Source organism: Neoarius graeffei, chromosome 14, assembly GCF_027579695.1.
Source record: "Neoarius graeffei isolate fNeoGra1 chromosome 14, fNeoGra1.pri, whole genome shotgun sequence".
In the NCBI taxonomy this organism is placed as follows: Eukaryota; Metazoa; Chordata; class Actinopteri; order Siluriformes; family Ariidae; genus Neoarius; species Neoarius graeffei.
In genome coordinates this window covers 8018310-8042797 of record NC_083582.1, presented here as the reverse complement: position 1 = coordinate 8042797, position 24488 = coordinate 8018310, and the positions used below count along the sequence as shown (strand labels likewise).

At 44.6% G+C, this 24488-nt stretch overlaps 1 protein-coding gene across 3 annotated transcripts in view; it reads right to left on the bottom strand.

The window, feature by feature from the left end:
* The window catches only part of chst15 (carbohydrate (N-acetylgalactosamine 4-sulfate 6-O) sulfotransferase 15), a 145983-nt gene that overhangs the window by 18827 nt on the left and 102668 nt on the right, over positions 1 to 24488 (bottom strand). The window contains exons 1-4 of one of the 3 annotated variants that reach the window (XM_060939216.1): positions 9027 to 9347; positions 8048 to 8279; positions 7593 to 7940; positions 4978 to 5317 (exon numbers count right to left, since the gene is read on the bottom strand). In XM_060939216.1, the coding sequence (XP_060795199.1) occupies positions 4978 to 5317; positions 7593 to 7940; positions 8048 to 8125 (766 nt within the window). In that variant the 5' untranslated portion in view covers positions 8126 to 8279; positions 9027 to 9347. Of the gene's footprint in view, positions 1 to 4977; positions 5318 to 7592; positions 7941 to 8047; positions 8280 to 9026; positions 9348 to 24488 lie in introns of those variants that run through there. The other 2 variants (XM_060939218.1, XM_060939217.1) reach the window with 2 other exon arrangements.

Here is a 24488-nt window from a genome sequence, read left to right as displayed (position 1 = left end):
CCCGATTCCAACCTTAATGACTTAAATCTGTGGTCATGAATTCCCAGTTCGTGCATAGAGAGCTTCCTACAGTGTTGCTACTTGGTGCTTGCGCTTGTTCTTCTTTCTCTACGTGCTTTTGTTTTGGTTCTGTCTCTGTCACTATCCCATACCTCATTGCCCTGTTACCCTACTGTGTTCACCTGTTTCCTGTTAGCTCTTAAGTGGTATAACGATACACTCTGGTCGCAGTCCGATCCAATTTGATTCGCGATACTAAATTCACGATTCGATTCAGTCAAAGTGTCTGAGCTGAGGATTTTGATAATAATAATAATAATAATAATATTCAACGGGGCAGCACAGTGGTGTAGTGGTTAGCACTGTTGCCTCACAGCAAGAAGGTCTGGGTTCGAGCCCCGTGGCCGGCGAGGGCCTTTCTGTACGGAGTTTGCATGTTCTCCCCGTGTCCGCGTGGGTTTCCTCCGGGTGCTCCGGTTTCCCCCACAGCCCAAAGACATGCAGGTTACGTTAACTGGGGACTCTAAATTGAGCGTAGGTGTGAATGTGAGTGTGAATGGTTGTCTGTGTCTATGTGTCAGCCCTGTGATGACCTGGCGACTTGTCCAGGGTGTACCCCGCCTTTCGCCCGTAGTCAGCTGGGATAGGCTCCAGCTCGCCTGCGACCCTGTAGAACAGGATAAAGCGGCTAGAGATAATGAGATGAGATAATATTCAACCAAAACTTTATGAGTTCTGAAAAAAACAGAGCTCCATGCTATGATTAGGAGGCCAGTGAAAGTGTACTTTAAGGATGTTTATTAAAAGGGAAGCAAGCATCGAAATCAGCGGTGGTAAATGTGGTCAAAAGCAAAAAAAGTTTGGCTGATCAACAAACAGGATAAACAAGCAGTGGCAGAGAGATCATTTGGAAACCAGAAACTAAGTCAACAAACACAGAAAACAAGCAGCTTGGTAAACGCTGGTGCAGAATGCCAGACACAATACAACCCCGTTTCTGAAAACGTTGGGAACAGTGGCGGCTGGTAGTCTTTCAAACGGGGAGGCTGGTCGGTTACGATATTTCCAGATTTTAAAAGAAAAAAGAAAAAAACACATCAGTTTTGCCCATACTCTTGCCTCTGATCTGGCTGATTGTTGGCAGGGTCACAAACTGTGAAATAACAGGTTCTTTTGGCCCATTAGCCTACTGTCCAATATACATGATGGTGGTGTTGGGGGGTATATTTTAACATTTTATATTTTAAAATTGTGGCATGTTGTTTAAAAATTGATCATTATTGAAAGCAGCTCTTTGTCAGGAACCTCAGCAGTAACAGCAGAGTGTTCTGGAATAGGCACAAGCACTGACCTTGGGGAGCCAAACATAGAGCTGGGTGCCACACATTTCATTCAATGACACTTTCCCTATATTTTACTTATTTTGACTGAGAAATGTTTTATTGACAATTTTGATAACCCTTCACTTTTAATCCAGGTCTGTAGTGTGAAATGTTCTCGGCTGTGTTTTTGTTTAAAAATGTTTTCCAAATTGTAGCTGTGTTTAATTCATATCCAGAAAAATATATATTCCAATATAATATCTCGTCTCGTCTCGTCTTCTTCCACTTTATCCGGGACCGGGTCGCGGAGGCAGCAGTCTAAGCAGGGAAGCCCAAACTTCCCTTTCCCCAGACACCTCGGCCAGCTCCTCGGGAAGAACACCGAGGCGTTCCCAGGCCAGCCGAGAGACATAGTCCCTCCAGCGTGTCCAATATAATATACTCAGCATAAACATTTTAAATAGATTCTATATTTTTGGTCCATCCATGACATATTACTAAAGTAGCCTATTTACTGTTGTTGATGTGGGTCACTTGCTGTTAGCCAATTCACTTTCTCGTACCAGGAGAGCTGAACGGAACGAGTATTATTCCCTACCTTTTTCACCAAGTCAGTTTGAGGCGTTGGTCTACCCTGCTCTTTAATTTTAATTTTTTCCTCGAAAGGAAGACTGGCAAATGGCTTCGCCAAAATTAAATCAGCAATGCTTGGCATCCGTGTGCAGCTTTCTTGCTAGCTGACTAGCCCCCTCAAGTTCAAGTTCAGTCATTCAAATAAACAAAATTTCTGGAACTAAGATAGCAAACTTGACAACACTATATTTACACTTTATTTACAATGAAAATATATACAAACTAAAAAAGCTGGTAGAAACCGTATGTAATGAATGAAATTGAAATGTAAGCTGATCTCTTACAATACACCACAGCACTTGCGAATCCGCATGGGACTGAACTGAGATTCACCGCTGCCTGTCTATGTTTGAAACGAGCTGTCAATCAAAGAAAATATCCGGCCGCTTTCACCAATCACCAGTCTCCTCGCGGAAACTGCCATGTCCCTCCCACTGTGAGGCTGGGAGTCCGTGGGGCGGGCATTTTCGCAGTATTTGTCCAATAACCATCTTGCATTTTGATATTGAAAAGCGCATAGCTCCCAAACGTCACTGAAGTCCACTGAGGCTGGGAGTCCGTGAGACTCCGTGGGCAGGCGTTTTCGCAGTATTTGTCCAATAATCGTCTTGCATTTTGAGATTGAAAAGCGCAGAGCTCCCAAATGCCATTGAAGTCCACTGAGGCTGGGCTGCATCGCGCTGTCACGAGGGGGAAAAACTCACACGCACATTAGGCGAACTGGGGAAAGTTATAACGGAATGATTTCGCACTGTAGTGGGTTGAGCACATATATTTCTATGATTCTGGATCTGAAATAGCAATGTTATAAGGTCGGCTATAACATAAGCCTAGCGCAATTCATCCTACACGATGTTCGTCATTTTTAGAGGAGGCTGAGCCTCCCTCGTTGTCTTAGAGCAATCGCCCGTGGTTGGGACGTTGTGTAAAATATAAATAAAAACAGAGTTTGCAAATTATGGAAACGCTATACCGTATTTAAATGAAAATAATACAAAGACAACATATTAAATGCTGAAAATGAGGAATTGTACAGTTTTTTGAAAAATATATGCTCATTCTGAATTTGACGTCAGCAACACGTTTCAAAAAAGTTGGGACGGGGCGTGTTTACCACTGTGTTGCATCACCTCTACTTTTAACAACGCTCTAAACGTTTGGGAACTGAGGAGACCAGTTGCTGTAGTTTTGAAAGAGAAATGTTGTCCCATTCTTGCCTGATATACAATTTCAGTTGCTCAACAGTTCGGGGTCTCCTTTGTCGTATTTTGCGCTTCATAGTGCGCCAAATGTTTTAGATAGGAGACAGGTCTGGACTGCAGCAAACCAGTTTAGCACCTAGACTCTTTTACTACAGAGCCATGCAGTTTTAATTTGTGCAGAAAGCGGTTTGGCGTTGTCTTGCTGAAAGAAGGAAAGCCTTCCCTGAAAAAGATTTAGTCTGGATGGCAGCATGTTGCTCTAAAACATGTTTATATCATTCAGCATTAATGATGCCTTCCCAGATGTACAAGTTACCCATGTCATGTGCACTAATGCCCCGTCATACCATCACAGATGCTGCTTTTGAGCTGTGCACTGATAACAAGCCGGATGGTCCCTCTCCTCTTTAGCCTGGAGGATATGGTGTCCATGATTTCTAAAAAGAATTTCTACTTTTGATTCGTCAGACCTCGGGACAGTTTTCCACTTCGCCTCAGTCCATCGTAAAAGAGCTCGGGCCCAGAGAAGACGGCGGTGTTTCTGGATATTGTTTATATCTGGCTTTAACTCGCATTTGTGGATGCAGTAATGAAGTGTTTTCACAGACGATGGTTTTCTGAAGTGTTCCTGAGCCCATACAGTGATTTCCACTACAGACACGTGTCTGCTTTTAATGCAGTGTCTCCTGAGGTCCTGAAGATCACAGGCATCCAATGTCAGTTTTCAGCCTTGTCTCTTGCATACAGAGATTTCTCCAGATTCTCTGAATCTTTTAATGATATTATGGACCATAGATGATGTGATCCACAAATTCTTTGCAGCTTTACATTGAGAATGTTTCGTGATTCTTAAATTGTTGCACTGTTTGCCCACGCAGTCTTTCACAGAGCGGTGGACCCCACCCCATCTTTACTTCTGAGAGACTCCGCCTCTCCGGGATGCTCTTTTTATACACAATCATCTTACTGACCTGTTGCCAGTTAACCTACCGTAATTGTGCTCATTCGTTATTAATATTTTGTCATTTCCATAGGAAGGTCTCATACACAGGGATGTGTGTACAGCGGACACTCTGCACAAAAGAAAAGACTAATAATAAATGTAATTTTAAAAAAGCGTGGCATTTGTTTAACACTTGTGGAAGGAGTCTCCAGTCCCACGGCTTTGGAACATGTTCAGGATGGAGGAGGGTTGTTGGGTTCTTGGTAAAAGGAAAAAGGTGTGACATGGAACAAGAACATGTAGATTCCCATGCTTGTGTGTGTGTGTGTGTGTGTGTGTGTGTGTGTGTGTGTGTGTGTGTGTGTGTGTGTGTGTGTGAGATATTCCTGAAGAGGAAGCATGGTCTCGAGAGTTTTTTGCCATCTGCACACCTACAATGTCGCTATAAAAAGCTGGCTTCAGGTGGCATGTGTGTGTGTGTGTGTGTGTGTGTGTGTGTGTGTGTGCGCGCGCGTGCAACCCTCATTAGTTAGTAATTAGCTGCGAGTTGTGGTGCTGTGAAGAGGTTTGAATTTTGTGTGCCGATGCATTGAATGCTGCAGGGCCAGATGGCAAATTGCTGTGAGTTTGGACAAGGGAGCTCTATTTCCTCTCACACACACACACACACACACACTGCAACAGGGTTCCACTGACTCAAACCACACAAACACTCCTCTTTTCCTCTGTCTCTCAGTCCCTGTAGCTGTTTATAGCCACTATACCGTAAGTGAGAACGATGTAACAATAACAGGATAAAAATGATGTCGTTTGTGTAAATGTAAAGAACAGGGAGTGAGAGAGGAGAGTGAAAATGACCCGCTGTGAGTGGACTAACCGAATCTCTTGCGAGTCCACCAGTGTGGTTCTTTAAGCGCGCTGACCCGGATGCCCGGGTGCAGCCGGAGACGCTCGAACAGGTCCGTGGTGCCGCACTTTGGCTGCCCAATGATGTAGAAGTACGGCAGGCAGCGTATCCGGTACAGCTTCCTGTCCTGGCGTAACAGATGTTTCCAGAAGTTTTTCCTCAGGATGTGGAAGGTGAGGCGGGACTGGCGCGAGTACAGAGCGTACAGGTTCCTCTCGTACGGGTTCACGCTGGCGTTCATTGACAGCTGCTCATACCAGCATGGATTCTTCACATCTGGCAGGAAGCGGCGGGGGATCACTGAGAACATCTGTTCAGGCGAGAAAACGAGACTGTCAAAGAGGCAGCGATGACGATGTCACTGAGTGAGAACACTGCACATGGCACTGTGTGTGTGTGTGTGTGTGTGTGTGTGTGTGTGTGTGTGTGTGTGTGTATGAGAGAGAGAGAGTGTGTGTGAGAGAGAGAGAGAGAGAGAGAGAGAGAGAGAGAGAGAGGGAGCCTTGCAGGCCGTCCTGATTAAACCAGACGCGCTTACTCAGAAACTTCTCATTAAATTACATATCGATTACCAAGCAAGTCATTTCATCTCCCCCTGACAATCAGAGCGGAGGAGAGGAACAAATGCATACATCCTGTACAGAATGTAAGGAGAGAAGAGAGGACGAGAGAAGAGAGGAGAGAAGAAAAGAGAAGAGAAGAGGAAAGGAGAAAAGGAGAGAAGAGAAGAAAAAAGGAGAAAAGAGAAGAGGAAAGGAGAGAAGAGAAAAGAAGACGTGCGGGAAGGAGAAAATGAGAGAAGAGAAGAGGAAAGGAGAAAAGAGAGAAGTGAAAAGAAGAGAAGAGGAAAGGAGAAAAGGAGAGAAGAAGAAAGGAGAAAAGGAGAGAAGAGAAGAGGAAAGGAGAAAAGGAGTGAGGAGAAGAGGAAAGGAGAAAAGAGAAGAGAAGCGAAGAGAAGAGGGAAGGAGAAAAGGAGAGAAGAGAAAAGAAGAGAAGAGGAAAGGAGAAGAGAAGAGGAAAGGAGAAAATAGAGAAGTGAAAAGAAGAGGAAAGGAGAAAAGGAGAGAAGAGAAGAAGAAAGGAGAAAAGGAGAAAAGAGAAGAGGAAAGGAGAGAAAAGAAGACGTGAGGGAAGGAGGAAAGGAGAGAAGAGAGAAGTGAAAAGAAGAGAAGAGGAAAGGAGAAAAGGAGAGAAGAGAAGAGAAGAGAAGAGAAGAGAAGAGAAGAGAAGAGAAGAGAAGAGGAAAGGAGAGAAGAGAAGAGAGAAGTGAAAAGAAGAGAAGAGGAAAGTAGAAAAGGAGAGAAGAGAAGAAGAAAGGAGAAGAGAAGAGGAAAGGAGAGAAGGGAAGAGGAAAGGAGAGAAGGGAAGAGGAAAGGAGAAAAGAGAGAAGCAAAAAGAAGAGAAGAGGAAAGGAGAAAAGAGAAGAGGGAAGGAGAAAAGAAGAGAAGAGAAGAGAAGAGAAGAGAAGAGAAGAGAAGAGAAGAGAAGAGGACAAAAGTGAAGAGAAGAAGAGGAAAGAAGAGGAAAGGAAAGGAGAAAAGAAGAAAAAGCCTTTATTTGTCACATGTACACTCAAGCACAGTGAAATTCCTCCTCTGCATTTAACCCATCTGAAGCAGTGAACACACACACACACACACACACACAAGTGAGCAATGAGCACACACACATACCCAGAGCAGTGGGCAGCTATGCTACAGTGGGCAGCCGGGGGTTCGGTGCCCTGCTCAAGGACACTTCAGCCCAAGGCCTCCCCATATTAATCACACCTGCATGTCTCTGGACTGTGAGGGAAACCGGAGCACCCGGAGGAAACCCACACAGACACGGGGAGAACACGCAAACCCCACGCAGAAAAGCCCTCGCCGGCCACGGGGCTCGAACCCAGACCTTCTTGCTGTCAACAGTGCTAACCACTACACCACCGTGCCGCCCAAGAGAGGACGAAAGGAAAACATGAGAGAAGAGAAGAGCTAAGGAGAAAAGAAGAAGAGAGGAGAGACATCTTGGAAAAAAAGATGAGGAAATGAAAGGAAAGGTGAGAGAAGTTGAAGGGATTCGTCACAGAGTTCACAGTATTTTGAGAGAAAATTGAGAGACGACAGAAAAGGTAAATGAAAGAACAGAGAAATACAAGAGATAAGTAAAGAGAAAAAAGGAGAGAGAGAGAGAGAGAGAGCGGGGGAGGGAGCGGGGTGTGAGTGTGTAAACAGGATCTCTCGTCTCTGTTTGCTGCTTTAATGAGTTTCTATAAAGCAGAGAGAGCTCAGTTACACAGGTTTATAATGCAGAACGCTAAACACACACACACACACACTCACACACACACACACACACTCTCGAGAACGAGTGAATGTCATGTTTTCAGCAGTGACTCAGTCACTTCTTCTACCAGCTGATAGGAGGATGAAGGAAGGGAAGGATGAAGGAGAAGGAAAATGAAGAGAAAAAGGACGGAATAATTAAGGGGAAGAAAGGAAAGGACGGAAAGATGAAGGAAAAAGAAGAGGAAGCGATTCAGGTATCCGAGTTATATCTGATAAAAAACACGTTTAAAGTCTGAATCCCAGACACGGAGCACTCACATGTGGCTCGCTGTGGAGCAGCATTCCCGAATCCGGTAACTTCCTGGGAATAAATTCCAGGTTCGAGAGGATCCGGTGCATCACCTGAGCGATGTGGGCGGAGTCTTTCGTGGAGGAGAGGTTAAAGAAGAGCGTCCCGTGGTTTACGGTGTGATACGGAGACGAGTTGATGAGAAAGGTTTTCCTCTCGCTGCTCAGCACGTACGAGGCCATGATGAGGAAGAGGACGGTGAGGCCGAAGATGAAGCTGTAGATTTTGGGGCGTCGGAGCCAGGAGAGGGGCCCGAGTGTGTGCAGCACCTCTCTGGGGACCTCCATGAGGGACAACACACTCGCCGCAGAGTTCTGCTGAAACACACCACATGACAGCATGTTCACAACTCGACGATATCAGTGCACGTGTAGAACCTCCTGCAGAGAGTGTGTGTGTGTGTGTGTGTGTGTGTGGTGTGTACCTGCAGGGGCAGCATCCTCTTGCGATGCTCCTCAACCACTGTGTTGAGGAGACTGTAGCTGTGGTGTGTGTGAGCCATGACGGTCGCGCTCCAGCTCACACACACACGAACAGGAGAGAGAGGAAGAGGAGGAAGAGGAGGAGACGTGAACCTGCTGCTGCTTCCATGAGGAATGATGAGTGACGCTGCGAGTAGCAGCTCTCGCACGTCATCTCAGGAATTACAGGGCGCCCTGGAACGATAAAACACTCCGTGACCATCCATGAAGACACACACACGCAATGACAGGACAGAAGAACAGAAGAGGAAAGATGAGGAAAGAAAAGAAGAGAAGCTGGACGAAGAGGAGAGAAAAGAAAAGAAGAGGAAAGAAGAGGAGAGAAAAGAAAAGAGGAAAGAAAAGAAGAGAGAAGAGGAAAGAAAAGAAGAGCAGAGAAAAGAGGAGCAGAAAGAAAAGAAGAGGAAGGGAAAGGAAAGAGAAGAGGAAAGAAGAGGAAAGAAAAGAAGACGAGAGAAAAGAAGAGAAGCTGAATGAAGAGGAGAGAAAAGAAAAGAAGAGGAAAGAAAAGAACAGAAGAGAAAAGAAGAGGAAAAAAGAGAACTGGAAAGAAAAGAAGAGAAAAAGAGAGAAAAGAAGAAAAGAGAGAAAAGAAGAGATGAGGAAAAAAAGAGGAGCGAAAAGAAAAGAGGAAAGAAAAGAACAGAAGAGAAAAGAAGAGGAAAAAAGAGGAGCGGAAAGAAAAGAAGAAAGAGGAGGAAAGAAAGGAAGAGAAGAGAAGAGGAAAGAAGAGGAAAGAGAAATCAGAATGGAAAACTCTTCACACGGACAGGACAGTTAAAGAAAGGAGCAGAAAGTGGACACGTGATCCAAACATCAGGCCGCGTTGATCAGTTGTTAAATAAAGATGTGTGTAAATGTTCTCATGACCAAAACGAAATAAAACGTCTCTCCACATGGAAAAGTTTTCTTTGTACTCACTCATGTTTGGAGAGAAACATCAACAGCAAGAGACTCGAACCAGCAAAGAGCCGCAATCAACACTGAACACTAAACACTGAACACTAAACACTGAACACTGAACACTACAGCCCAACTTTCCTTAAAGCAGCAATCAGACTGTAAAACTCCGCCTCCTTTATCTACAACTCCTCCCCTTTCTGGTACTTCATCACAGCACCCTGTTTACCCAGAAAAATGAAAAATAAACAGCTGCATTCAAGCGAATCTGATTAACAGGCTCCGATATAAACAACTTCCAGAACATCCGAAAGCCGTATTGGAGACTTTACATGGCAAGAATTCACAGGCTTCTGGAATGAACTTACAGTATCTCTCTCTGTGTGTGTGTGTGTGTGTGTGTGTGTGTGTGTGTGTGTGTGTGAGAGAGAGAAATGATTAGTCAGTAGATGGTTTTGTGATATAATACCACAACTGTGCAGTTACATCCTGCATGCATGCTGACTCAAGGAAATGAACGTGCATGCGTGCGTGTGTGTGTTTTCTGGAGAAAACACTCACTTCTGTACACATTACACCAGAAACCTCAATTTTCTGAAGAAATTGACTGATTTACTCTCTCTCTCTCTCTGATGGACTGATGGACACCTCTCTCTCTCTCTCTCTGATGGACACCTCTCTCTCTCTCTCTCTCTCTCTGATGGACACCTCTCTCTCTCTCTCTCTCTGATGGACACCTCTCTCTCTCTCTCTCTCTCTCTCTGATGGACACCTCTCTCTCTCTCTGATGGACTGATGGACACCTCTCTCTCTCTCTCTCTCTCTGATGGACTAATGGACACCTCTCTCTCTCTCTCTCTCTCTCTCTCTCTCTCTATGATGGACTAATGGACACCTCTCTCTCTTTCTCTCTCTATGATGGACTAATGGACACCTCTCTCTCTCTCTCTCTCTCTCTATGATGGACTAATGGACACCTCTCTCTCTCTCTCTCTCTCTCTATGATGGACTGATGCACTCTCTCTATGATGGACTGATGCACTCTCTCTCTCTCTGTGATGGACTGATGGACACCTCTTTCTATGATGGACTGATGGACACCTCTCTCTCTATGATGGACTGATGCACTCTCTCTCTCTCTCTCTCTCGCTCTCTCTGTTGGACTGATGCTCTCTCTCTCTATCTCTCTCTGATGGACTGATGCTCTCTCTCTCTCTCGCTCTCTCTGTTGGACTGATGCTCTCTCTCTCTCTTTCTCTCTCTCTCTCTATGATGGACTAATGGACACCTCTGTCTCTCTCTCTCTCTCTATGATGGACTAATGGACACCTCTCTCTCTCTCTCTCTCTATGATGGACTAATGGACACCTCTCTCTCTTTCTCTCTCTATGATGGACTAATGGACACCTCTCTCTCTCTCTCTCTCTGATGGACTAATGGACACCTCTCTCTCTTTCTCTCTCTATGATGGACTAATGGACACCTCTCTCTCTCTCTCTCTCTCTCTCTCTCTCTCTATGATGGACTAATGGACACCTCTCTCTCTCTCTCTCTCTATGATGGACTAATGGACACCTCTCTCTCTTTCTCTCTCTATGATGGACTAATGGACACCTCTCTCTCTCTCTCTCTCTTTCTCTATGATGGACTAATGGACACCTCTCTCTCTCTCTCTCTCTCTCTCTCTCTGATGGACTGATGCTCTCTCTCTTTCTCTCTCTCTCTATGATGGACTAATGGACACCTCTCTCTCTCTCTCTCTCTCTCTCTATGATGGACTAATGGACACCTCTCTCTCTCTCTCTCTCTCTCTATGATGGACTAATGGACACCTCTCTCTCTCTCTCTCTCTCTCTCTCTATGATGGACTAATGGACACCTCTCTCTCTCTCTCTCTCTCTCTATGATGGACTAATGGACACCTCTCTCTCTCTATGATGGACTAATGGACACCTCTCTCTCTTTCTCTCTCTATGATGGACTAATGGACACCTCTCTCTCTCTCTCTCTCTCTCTATGATGGACTAATGGACACCTCTCTCTCTCTCTCTCTTTCTCTATGATGGACTAATGGACACCTCTCTCTCTTTCTCTCTCTATGATGGACTAATGGACACCTCTCTCTCTCTCTCTCTCTCTCTCTCTCTCTATGATGGACTAATGGACACCTCTCTCTCTCTTTCTCTATGATGGACTAATGGACACCTCTCTCTCTCTCTCTCTGATGGACTGATGCTCTCTCTCTTTCTCTCTCTCTCTATGATGGACTAATGGACACCTCTCTCTCTTTCTCTCTCTATGATGGACTAATGGACACCTCTCTCTCTCTCTCTCTCTCTCTCTCTCTATGATGGACTAATGGACACCTCTCTCTCTCTCTCTATGATGGACTAATGGACACCTCTCTCTCTCTCTCTCTCTCTCTATGATGGACTAATGGACACCTCTCTCTCTCTCTCTCTCTCTCTCTATGATGGACTAATAGACACCTCTCTTTCTCTCTCTATGATGGACTAATGGACACCTCTCTCTCTCTCTCTCTCTCTCTCTCTATGATGGACTAATGGACACCTCTCTCTCTCTCTCCCCTTAGTATACTTAAAGTTCATTTTATTAAGTATGCTTCAGTATGAGTATAGCAAGTATACTACAGACCATGTACTTTTAGTGTACTAGAAAGTATACAAATTTAATACTTTTTCGGACTAAATTGGAACATTTCAAGTTTATAAAAGTATACTTTAAAGTTCATTTTAAGTTTGCAAAAGTACACTTTAAAGTATACAACAAGTACACTCATCTATATACTATCAATGTACTTGGTATATCCCTCTTGCATGCTTAAAGTATACCACAAGTACACTTATCGATATACTTCTTTTTTTGGGCTTTTTTCACCTTTATTGGATAGGACAGTGTAGAGACAGGAAATGAGCAGGAGAGGGATCAGGAAATTACCTTGGGTTGGAATCGAACCCAGGTCCCCGGATTTATGGTATGGCGCTTTAGTTGACTGAGCCACAACACCCCTTAGTTACAGACTTCGAGTCCCTATTTTTAGTTTATTCTTGTATACTTTAAGTATACTGTTATAAACGTTGGTTATTTCACTAGTTTACTTGTTATACTTTAAGTTTGCTTGGCATATTACTTGTAGCTTACTATTTATATACTGGAAATATACTCCTTAAAGTATTCTTAAAGTTTACTCATTCTGTATGTACACAAGAGTGTGATGCATTTACAAAATCACAAGACAGAATGTTGAAAACAAGTTTGATATATTTTCAAACATTTCAAAAACAAAGACCTATGAAATCAAGTCCTTCCTTACTGGAGAAAATGATCAGTAAAGTCAAGTCAAAAGTTTTTCTGTTTTTGTGTATGATTTTAAGGTACATAAAGATAATGCAGTTGAGCACACATACTACCGTATATACTGTAAAGTTTTAAACTCCAGCATTATATTATATTAATATATAAATTAAATGTTAAGCATGAGTCAATGACTTGACCTTATTATGCACTTGGAGCAAGATATACTAAGTATTAGTACTTTGTGGCAGAAAAACGTGAAAAGTATACTAACATAAGTTTTAGTATTAAAGTATAAGTCTTAGTATTAATGTACTTAGTCTTAGACTTTTATTTATACTTTTCAGTATAAGCCAAGTATACTTCACTATACTATTCTTAAGTATATAAAATATAGTTTATAAAAAGTCAACTTTAAGTATACTTCCTCAGTTTTAGTAAAAAATAAGTATACTCATAGTACACTTGAATAAACTTCTTTTTGCTAAGGGTCTCTATGATGGACTAATGGACACCTCTCTCTCTCTCTCTCTCTATGATGGACTAATGGACACCTCTCTCTCTCTCTCTCTCTCTCTCTATAATGGACTCCTCTCTCTCTCTCTCTCTCTGATGGACTGATGCTCTCTCTCTCTCTCTCTCTCTCTCTCTGCACTGAATGCTGGGAGTTTGCTGGTGGAGGGTGTGGTGAGCGTTGGCTGAGAGTTTGCGACTTTCTTTTCTCAACTTTTCTCTTGTTTTTTTCTTGTGATATTTAATTTCTGTGTGTGTGTGTGTGTGTGTGTGTGTGTGTGTGTGTGTGTGTGTGTGTGTGTGTGTGTGTGTGTGCGCACATGTTCGTTTGTTTATTTGTTTGTTGGCTGTTTGGCGGGGATGGTGTCCCCTGGGACGCCGCCCCGTCCTTGAAACATGGACTAAGGGTGGTACCACAACCTACAGTTCCGGTAGAGCAGGAGGAGGTCGGTATGAGGAGATCTCAGCAGGATGCGGAGTCTCCAGTTTTACAGGAGGCTGATTTATTAAACGTTAGCCCCGACAGTGAGGCAGAGGAGGTGATGAAGTCGGATGGTTGCTATGGTAACAGTGTGACTGATATGGAGTGTAACTCTGACTCTGAGAGCGCCTCTGTAGCAGACAGCTTTTCACAACTTTATTCGTTAGAAGAGATCGGTAGCTTTCTGGATGAGACGTTCGGTAAAAAAGTGAACGTGAAAGATTATTTCTCTGATGCTGAAAAGTTTATTAAATCAGTTGCGACTCTTCAGAGAGCCGTTGATATAGATTTACTAGATGAAAAGAAGCGGTTTCATTTAAAGAAGCATCTCACTGGTCTGAGGAAAGGTTTAAAAGAATCTAAAAGTAGAATGGTTAAGAAAATGAAACTCGTAAAATAAAAGTTTTCAGTGGCTGCACAACACCGGGTGTTTCATCTCTGCTAGTTTCTGTCTGATTCTTTCCTGCTCTGTCTCTCACTTCCCAACATGCAGGGTTTAAGAGTCGCTTCTTTAAATATAAACGGGGAAAGAGATGCACAGAAAAGAGCTTTATTAACTGAAGTCATTAGACAAAAAAGATTAGACGTTATTTTATTACAGGAAGCGCACAGTGATGATTTAAATGAAGTGGACTGGGATCCGTGGTGGGAAGGGCAGTATGTTCTTAGCCATGGGACGACTTTTAGTGCAGGCGTCGCTGTTTTATTTTCTCCATTTTTAGATATAAACATCATGTCAAGTACAGAGTTAGTGAAAGGCCGAGTTCTCACGGTGAAGGCTGAAATACAGGATTTTACCTTTACTTTTATTAATGTTTAGGCACCAAACCAGGGTTCTGAGCGTGAAGGGGTTTTTAACTTATTAAAGGGGAAATTAAATCGCAGTGATCCAGGGGAGTGTGTTTTAATGGGAGGAGACTGGAACTGTTGCACAGATTTTACTTTAGACAGAACTGGAGAAGAGCCGCACATTCAGTCCTCCTCCAGCTTATCGAATGTTTTAAAGAAAGCTGATGTGGTTGACGTGTGGAGGACGAAGCGCCCTTCAGTCCAACAGTACACTTGGGTTAAAATATCTGATGGCAGAGTCGGTGCCGCAAGAATGGACAGATTTTATATTTCTACTACTTTTACCTCAAGAGTTATTAACTGTCAAATCTCTCCTGTCGCTTCTACAGATCATCATTTAGTTTTAATGGAGCTTTTTTTTTTATCTCCCACTGGAAAACCAAAGTCCTTTTGGCATTTTAATGTTAAATTATTACACGATTTTAATTTTTGTGAAAATTTTAACCTATTTTGGACCTACTGGAGATCTGAGGCGGCATGGTGGTGTAGTCGATAGCACTGTCGCCTCACAGCAAGAAGGTCCGGGTTCGAGCCCCGTGGCTGGCGAGGGCCTTTCTGTGTGGAGTTTGCATGTTGTCCGCATGGGTTTCCTGCGGGGGAGCTGTTGAGCGAGCAATGGAGTAGGATGTATATGGTTTGAGCTCCCGCCGAGCTTTTGTTTTATTTTGAATTAGCCTTAGCCTGGGAAATCCCATGCTGCTTTGCACAATCGTTACGATCTGAAAAGACAGCATGGAAACTATGGTCTAAAGGCTCGCCTGAGTTAGGGAGCCAATCAGAGAGTGGGGAGGGGTGGAAAGACGGTGACGCGTACTACTCGACAAACGGAAGCTTGTAGTTTATTTGGGACTGTTTACGGATCACATTTAACATGGCGGCGAGTGATACGAACCAAACTTTCGATCAAGCTTTAGACACTGTTCTGAATAGTTTAGAGCGAAAGTTTGTTTTAAAAAAAGAACAGCGTTTGGCGTTACAGTCTTTCTTTGCCTCTTCGTCACTCTAACTACGTCACCGGGTACAACTGCCATGATTGGCCATGGGCTACGTATACGCCAAATGATAGACATTCGCAACGTCCAATAAACGGCCGTTGACAATCGTAAACCACACCTCCCCTACGAGAAATTCAATAGGCGGATTCCAGACCGTATTTCACTTGTGATATGGTCTGGTGTTAACCAGACTAGGTTCGCCTTACATTACAAAAACACTGTGAAATTGACTCCAAGCGTCTGCTAAGGTTAAAACTACAGTTTAGATTTAGGTTGATGGCCTCAAAACCATACGACTTGCGTAAATATTCGTACAAACCGTCGAGCAGCACGAGGCCCGACGCGGCCCTGACCTCAAGTTCCACTGACACGCCGGCCGCGACTCCGCTTCAATCAGAAGAAACCGCCAAGATGAACGTTGAAGCCCTGAAAAATGATATTCTCCTCTCGTTGAAGGCGGACATTGCGCAGGTGATAAAATCAGAACTGAAAAATGCACTTGCAGAAGACTTCAACTTTCTTAAAAGCGAGTTACAAACCGTCAGAGGGGAGATAAAGAATAACACTATAGCGGTTCACTCTGAACTCGACACAATGAAGGCTACAATCAAGGAGATGGAAGACGGGTTGAATACGTGCTCAGACGAGGTGACAGCTTTGCAGACTACGGTATCTGACCTGAAAGCAGAGGTGAAGGGGCTTCGGGAGAAATGTGAGGATATGGAAGGAAGATTAAGGAGGTGCAACATCAGAATCCTGGGGGTGGCAGAGACGAATGGATCATGCTCCACAACATTGGTCTCAAAACTGCTGAAAGAAGCATTACATTTGGATAAGGATGTGCTCGTGGACCGCGCACACAGGCGCTTGGCACCGAAGAGATCAGATGGGAAACCGCGCGCCATAGTTGCTAAGCTCCACTACTTTCAGGACTGTGTAGAGGTGCTTAAACGCGCCCGCACCCGTACCCCAATCCAATTCAACAGGGAGACAATTGCCATCTTTCTGGATTACACCGCAAACGTCGCCAAAGCCAGGGCAGCGTTCAACGACGTGAGGAAACTGTTGCGCAACCACCAGGGTGTCCGGTATGGCATAATGTTCCCAGCCAAGCTGCACATTACGCACAACGGAGAGGAGAAGGAGTTCATGGATGCAGTCAAAGCGATGGCCTACGTGAAGAAGAATATTACCCAAACAGAGGTGTGAATGTGGGACTGAGTTTTACTCATGCAGCATTTAAAGCTGTATAACCTACCTACCCCAATGAAACAATATTTTTTTTATTTTGGGGTTTCCTCCGGGTGCTCCGGTTTCCCCCACAGTCCAAAGACATGCAGGTTAGGTTAACTGGTGACTCTAAATTGAGCGTAGGTGTGAATGTGAGTGTGAATGGTTGTCTGTGTCTATGTGTCAGCCCTGTGATGACCTGGCGACTTGTCCAGGGTGTACCCCGCCTTTCGCCCATCATCAGCTGGGATAGGCTCCAGCTTGCCTGCGACCCTGTAGAACAGGATAAAGTAGCTACAGATGATGGATGGATGGATGGATGGATGGAGGGAGGGAGATCTGAGAAAAATACTTTTCCTTCACTTACTGAGTGGTGGGAGGTAGGAAAGGCTCTAATTAGAGTTTCCTGTCAGCAGTACTCCTCTCATTCCACAACAAAAATCAAGAGAGCTGTCCAGAAATTGGAAAAAGAAATAAGGGACTTGGAAAATCTCTCCATTTCACAGACTGGTCAGCAGAAAAACGATGAACTGAACTTCAAAAGACAGGAACTCAGTTCTCTCCTGCAGGACAGAGCTAAAGGAGCATTAGTCCGAGCACGCGTTACCAAACTTCAAGACATGGATGCACCACCATCTTTCTTTTTTAACTTGGAGAAATCTGTGGTTCAGAAGAAACAAATGACCTGTCTTCGTCTCCCTGATGGAAACATCACCACAGACGCAGTGGAAATGAGGAAGCTTGTAGTGGACTTTTATACAGAACTATTCAGAGCAGACAGCTGCGATATGAACTCTGCTGCAGAGCTTCTGCAGGGGCTTCCTCAACTGAGCTCAGAGGACCAAGACCAACTGAACACAGATATCACCTTGGATGAACTGACTGCTGCGGTGTCTCAGATGGCACCAGGCAGGGCTCCAGGACTGCATGGTCTTCCTTCAGACTTTTTTAACCACTTCTGGACAATACTGCGACGGGACCTTTTTGACATTTTTAAAGAATGTTTTAAAAAAGGAAGACTTCTGGTTTCCTGTAGGCGAGCAGTTCTTTCACTGCTGCCTAAGAAGGGAGACCTGGCCCTGCTAAAGAACTGGAAACCCGTAGCGCTTTTATGCTCGGACTATAAACTCCTTTCAAAGGTAAATTATACAATGTTAATGTTGGTATTATATCCATTGACAAGGAAAACGCTTTTGATCATGGAGATCATGGGTTTCTCTTCTCCACGCTGCAGGCTTTTGGAATTGGGGGGAGTTTTTTATCCTGGGTAAAACTGCTCTACAATCAGGCTTACTGTTTAGTAAATGTGGGGGAGGGTTGATCTGCCCTGTACCAGTTCGGAGAGGGATCAGACAGGGCTGCCCCATCTCAGGCCAGCTCTACAGTACTGCTATTGAACCTCTCCTGTGTAGGCTGAGGAGCAGGTTACAAGGTTTATGTCTCCCAGAGCTGGCTCAGAACCAGCCTGTAGCCATATCAGCTTATGCAGATGAAGTCAACATTTTTATTAAAGATCAGAGAGATACCCAGGAACTTAAAGAAAGCCTGGCAGTGTGTGAAAAAGCTTCCTCCGCCAAAGTCTCATCTCATCTCATTATCTCTAGCCGCTTTATCCTTCTACAGGGTCGCAGGCAAGCTGGAGCCTATCCCAGCTGACTACGGGCGAAAGGCGGGGTACACCCTGGACAAGTCGCCAGGTCATCACAGGGCTGACACATAGACACAGACAACCATTCACACTCACATTCACACCTACGGTCAATTTAGAGTCACCAGTTAACCTAACCTGCATGTCTTTGGACTGTGGGGGAAACCGGAGCACCCGGAGGAAACCCACACGGACACGGGGAGAACATGCAAACTCCGCACAGAAAGGCCCTCGCCGGCCCCGGGGCTCGAACCCAGGAACTTCTTGCTGTGAGGCGACAGCGCTAACCACTACACCACCGTGCCGCCCTCTCCGCCAAAGTAAATTGGGATAAATGTGAAGCCTGCTTGATAGGTCAGTGGAGCGTAAGAGACATCCCTGATCTTCCTGGGAACCTAAGGTGGGGGAAAAGAGGCATTAAAGTTCTGAGTGTACTTAGGGTGTGAGGACTTCCACAAGCAGAACTGGGAGGGAGTGCTGGAGAAAGTGGATGCCAAGTTGTCTAAGTGGAAATGGTTGCTTCCCCAGCTGTCCTACAGGGGAAGAGTTCTGATAGCTAATAACCTGGTCGCTTCTTCTCTTTGGCATAGACTGATCGTCCTAGTGCCACCACCAGGCCTTGTGAAGGACGTACAGCGGCTCTTGGTGAACTTCTTCTGGTCGGGTCAACATTGGCTGAAGGCACCAGTTCTCTACCTCCCTGTAGCAGAGGGAGGATACAGTCTCATGGACATCCTCTCAAGAATTGCTGCCTTCAGATTGCAGACGGCATGGAGGTTACTGTACAGCTCTGGCTATTGCTGGCTGACTTCTGCTCAGCTGCTTCTGAGGAAGACTGGCTGGCTGGGACTGGACAAACAGCTGTTTCTCTTAAGATCCTCTGAAGTTGACCTGACTGGAATAACACCTTTCTACAACTTAGTGCTTGAAGCACAGAGGACGTTCAAGTTCACAAGGACCGCTGACCCCAGACCTGGAACATGGATCTTTGAGGAGCCACTGTTCCCCAATGACTTCACATCCACCACGCTTTCCTCCACATCATTAAGAGACAAGTTTGTCGAGGCTGGCGTTGTTCAACTTGGTCATCTTATAAGAACATCTCCAGAAAGCCTTGGCAGAGTCACTAACATCAGGTCGTCCAGGGGGCTGAGGAAGATAGTGGAGGAGGTCTGGGAGTCCCTGACTGTACCGCTGAGGGTATACGCCCAAAACTGTACCCTAATTGACCAATGGCACAAGGCGCAGGACTACATCTTTCCTGCACTAAGCATCAGGCCTGCTGTTGAGGAGTGACGAGAGGAGAGGAGGCTGCTTCTGTCCCTGAAAACACCAGCGCTGGGCAACTTCAGTTTTTGCGGGAAGAAGCAGCGCTACCACAGCTGCGTAAAAATACTGAACTTCCGCCCTCTGGCCGAAGTCAGGGAGTCGAGATGGACTCAGGTTTTTACTTCAGACTGCACCCCTAAAGGCTGCTGGCAGATTTTATACAAGCCGCCTGTTGAAAAACGGATGGCTGACCTCCAGTGGAGGATCATCCATGGAGCCATAGCTACAAACAGACACAAGGCTCACCTGGACCAAAGCACTGGGGAGGGATGTCCTTTTTGTAATTAACCAGAAACACTAGAACATTTAGTGGCTCTTTGTCGTCGCTTAGTGGGTCTGTTTAGGATACTGAAAGAGTGGGTGGAAAAGCTGGGGGAGAAATTTTCTGTTCCTTTGTTTATTTTTGGGCCAAAATACCCAATTAAAAAAGGCAGACTGGTTTCAATTAACTTTTTACTTGGAAGTGCAAAATTGCAACATGGAAGACCAGGAAAAACCAGATGCAAGGCCAAGGTTGGACTGATGTGGTGCAGAGCTTGAAAGGGTTAATTACAGCTCGTCTCTGAGTAGAACATGCTTTTTACAAACTGACCAACAACCTGCACACTTTTATAGACTTGTGGGGTATTAGACAGGTTTTATGTTCACTTGAAGGGGACGGCTCACTGGCTCTTAATTTTTAACTTTTTAGTTTTTTCATTTAATTTTTACATTTTTTATTACATATGGTGTCTGTGTGTGCATGACTTTTATAAAGAAAGGTCCTTGTATAATGGATTTGATGAGTTGAAGTAATGAATGTTTACAAATGCACTTTTTCTTTTATATTTTTATTTAGTTTTTACTTTCATTAGATAAGAACACAAATGGAAATTTAAGTAATTAAAGATGTTTTTAAAAGTCAAAGTCTCTCTCCCTCTCTCACTCTGATGGACTGATGCACTCTCTCTCTCTCTCTCTCTGATGGACTGATGCACTCTCTCTCTCTCTCTGTCTCTGATGGACTGATGCTCTCTCTCTCTCTCTCTCTCTCTCTCTCTATGATGGACTGATGCTCTCTCTCTCTCTCTCTCTCTCTCTCTCTCTGATGGACTGATGCACTCTCTCTCTATGATGGACTGATGCACTCTCTCTCTCTCTCTCTCTCTCTCTCTCTCTGATGGACTGATGCACTCTCTCTCTCTCTCTCTCTCCGATGGACTGATGCACTCTCTCTATGATGGACTGATGCTCTCTCTCTCTCTCTCTCTCTCTCTCTATGATGGACTGATGGACACCTCTCTCTCTATGATGGACTGATGCACACTCTCTCTCTCTCTCTCTCTATGATGGACTGATGGACACCTCTCTCTCTCTCTCTGATGGACTGATGCACTCTCTCTCTCTCTCTCTCTCTATGATGGACTGATGCACTCTCTCTATGATGGACTGATGCACTCTCTCTCTCTCTCTATGATGGACTGATGCACTCTCTCTCTCTCTATGATGGACTGATGCACTCTCTCTATGATGGACTGATGCACTCTCTCTCTCTGTGATGGACTGATGGACACCTCTCTATGATGGACTGATGCACTCTCTCTCTCTCTCTCTCTCTCGCTCTCTCTGTTGGACTGATGCTCTCACTCTCTCTCTCTCTCTCTCTCTGTTGGACTGATGCTCTCACTCTCTCTCTCTCTCTCTCTCTGATGGACTGATGCTCTCTCTCTCTCTCTCTCGCTCTCTCTGTTGGACTGATGCTCTCTCTCTCTCTCTCTCTGTTAGACTGATGCTCTCTCTCTCTCTCTCCCTCTCTGTTAGACTGATGCTCTCTCTCTCTCTCTCTGTTAGACTGATGCTCTCTCTCTCTCTCTCTCTCTCTCTCTCTGTTAGACTGATGCTCTCTCTCTCTCTCTGTCTGAATAAGCAGAAACTCTTGTTAAAGAATCATGGGTCTTTAGGGAACTTTAAAAATGGCTCCTCTAATGATCTCAGTGTTTACAGTTTTTCTGAATCGCTAAAACACTAATTCCTGTTGTGTGAATCGATTGCTCAGTTGTCTAAACTCATTCACTGAACTGAGCATCATTTTGACAAAACCATAAACTATCTTCACCAAGTAAAACACTATTTGCAGATCTCAGTCCTTCCTTTTGCAAAACTCAAAACACATTCTCATGCAATAAAACACAGTTGTCACTGTGATGCACTTGTGATGCAGAATGGTAACAACAAGCGGCAAAATATGAACACAAATGAAACACGTGTCATCCATTGAACACAACGATTCAAAATTGATCACACTTGTTTCTCATGTCATGACAACATGACAACCAGTATAAGCCAGTTCAGAGCGCAAGCAGGTTGGTCCTGCAAGCTCATGACAACAATGGATCAGAGACACAGAGGACGAGTGCGCGTAAGAGGAGGTAGAGGCGGAGGACAAGAAGGAGGCAGAGGAAGACGAAGAGTGGCAATTTCTGATGAAATTCTGGCTACCATCATAGACCATGTACTGGTGCATGGCATGACCATGAGGAAGGCAGACCAAAGAGTCCAGCCAAACATCAGTCGAGTCTCTGTGTCCACCATAATCCAGAGATTCAGACAAGAGAACCGGTACGGTCTACTTTACTCTACTGTTTTATCATTGAAAGTTTACAGTATTACTGTATACTGTGTATATATTTCAGAACATTACATTACATATATTTTGCACATTCTCTTTTTGCATAATTGCAAGACTGCCATACGGGGTGGGAGGACACCCATGTTCACATCCCAGCACTGTAGTCGACAAAACAATGCCATTACACTACGGGAAATACAGCAACAAATGATTGAAAACCACACAGACTTCGAGGGAATCAATAGTGTGAGCCTTTCCACCACAGACCGTATCCTCCATCGCAACAGGACACGAATGAAACAAGTGTACGGAGTGCCCTCTGAACGGAACTCTGAAAGGGTGAAGGAGCTGCGATTTCAGTATGTACAGGTAAGTGTACAGTTAGTTATGGTGCTGTACTATATACATATTATTAAAGGTCCCATGGCATGAAATTTTCACTTTGTGAGGTTTTTTAACGTTAAAATGAGTTCCTCTGACCTTCTTAAGTCACCCCAGTGGCTAGAAATTTCATAATGTGTAAACCAAACTATGCCCAACATTTGAGAATGGCGCGTCAAAACGGCTCGTTGATAAACTCTTCCCTTTACTACGTCAGCAAGGGAGATGATCCCCACGCCCCCCTCTGGATTCCCACCCACTGTATGAATTGCCCGCCCAGTTGTAGTGAGGAGACCATAGAGGACACAACAACATGGCACCACCTAAGCGAGCGAAACATGGAAGTTGCGCTGTACATGGATGTGACAACACAGAAAAGAGTCTGTTTTTACTGCCGACGGGAGAGCCCCTGAAGACGCAGTGGCTTAATTTTATTTACTTCAATAATACGGCGTCGAGTCTACCTAAGACGGTGTATGTTTGTTGGAAGCATTTTCCTGATGAATGTTTCCACAACTTGGGACAGTACAGGGCAGGTTTTGCACATCAACTGTCACTGAAGCCTCGGTCCGTACCAAGCATCCCTGCCACATCAGCCACAAACACCGAACAAGTAAGTGTATAACTGTTAAGTCGTTTTGCCGTGTTTTAAAATCAGTGCCACGTTAGCCTTGCAATGGCTACATTAGCTGTGCAGCTAACCGCTTCCTGCAGTTAGCCAGGTACTTTGTGCTACAAAACCAAAAAGCATGCAGGATGCTCTGTTATAATAGCCAATCAAAACAGTTTTTACAAAGACACCCACATTCTTTTTTTTAAGTCACTCGTTCATTTTATTTGTTTGTTTGTTCAGTAAAAACCCAAACATTTGTTGAATTTATTTTATTTTATTTCCTCGCGTCGCACCTTAATGACATCAGCGCGCGGTATTTTTCCCTTCGCGGTTTGTTCCTTCTCTCTCGCCATAGTAAGACACCCACATCTGCTTGTTCTGACCCACTGGAGGTAGCGTCACAGTGCTGTTAGCCAATCAGAGGTAACACGTTTACATGTCATGAATATTAATGATAAGACCCGCCCCCACCCTCTACCCTTCCCTGCCTCCTGCTTCTCATTAGCAAAACGACGCACTGGGAAAAGCGATGAAATGGGGCTTTCTCCCAGGAGGCTATATCTACGTGCCGAGGGTTCATTTCGAGAAAGGCTGCGGATATAACATCCGGAAACCTCCACGAGCCCGTTTAAAGCCACCATGCCATGGGTCCTTTAAGTTCAATAGCATCACATTACATATACAGTGTATGTTAGTGAAGAATGCATACATTGTACTCCACAGCATAGGCCTGTCTCTTTGAAGCACTTACAAAACTATCCGTCTAATTGCAGAGAATGTTTGAACTGGACGCCATGGAGAGACCACATGAATTCATTTTTGTTGATGAAGCTGGCGTCAATCTCACCAAGAGAAGAAGGAGAGGCAGGAACATAATTGGCCAGCGAGCCATTGTTGAAGTCCCTGGCCGGCGTGGTGCTAATAGAACACTGTGTGCTGCTATAAGCAACCGGGGTGTTCTTCACCATCATGCCACTCTGGGGCCATAGAACACCCAGCACCTTCTCACCTGTCTTGGTGGTCTTAGAGATGTGTTGTCTGCAAATGAACAGCAGGAACATGAGATGATTGAACGGCCTATTTATGTTAGAATTTGGGACAATGTTAGTTTTCACCGCGCTGTCCAAGTCAGAGAACGGTTCAATATGAATCAGAACTTCATGAACCTATACTTGCCACCGTACTCTCCCTTCCTCAATGCAATCGAGGCCTGACCAGCCCAAAGACAGGATGACGCCCAATGAAGCTCAATGATCAACTGCGTAAAGTCGTTTGAGGTTTTTTTTTTTACCTTTTACAGTACATTGTAGGCTGTACACTTTCATTTGTATTTGTCAATTTCAGGATGATTTTTTTCACATTACCTATTACTATAGTTTATGTTTGAATGCAGAGTAAATGCTAAATCCACTGAGTTGTGAAATCTTTTTTTTCTTTACTTTTGGAGATGCAAAATGCATACGCTATACTTTATTGTGACCAATAAACATTTCTCCATGAGCAACATGCCTTGACTGCTGC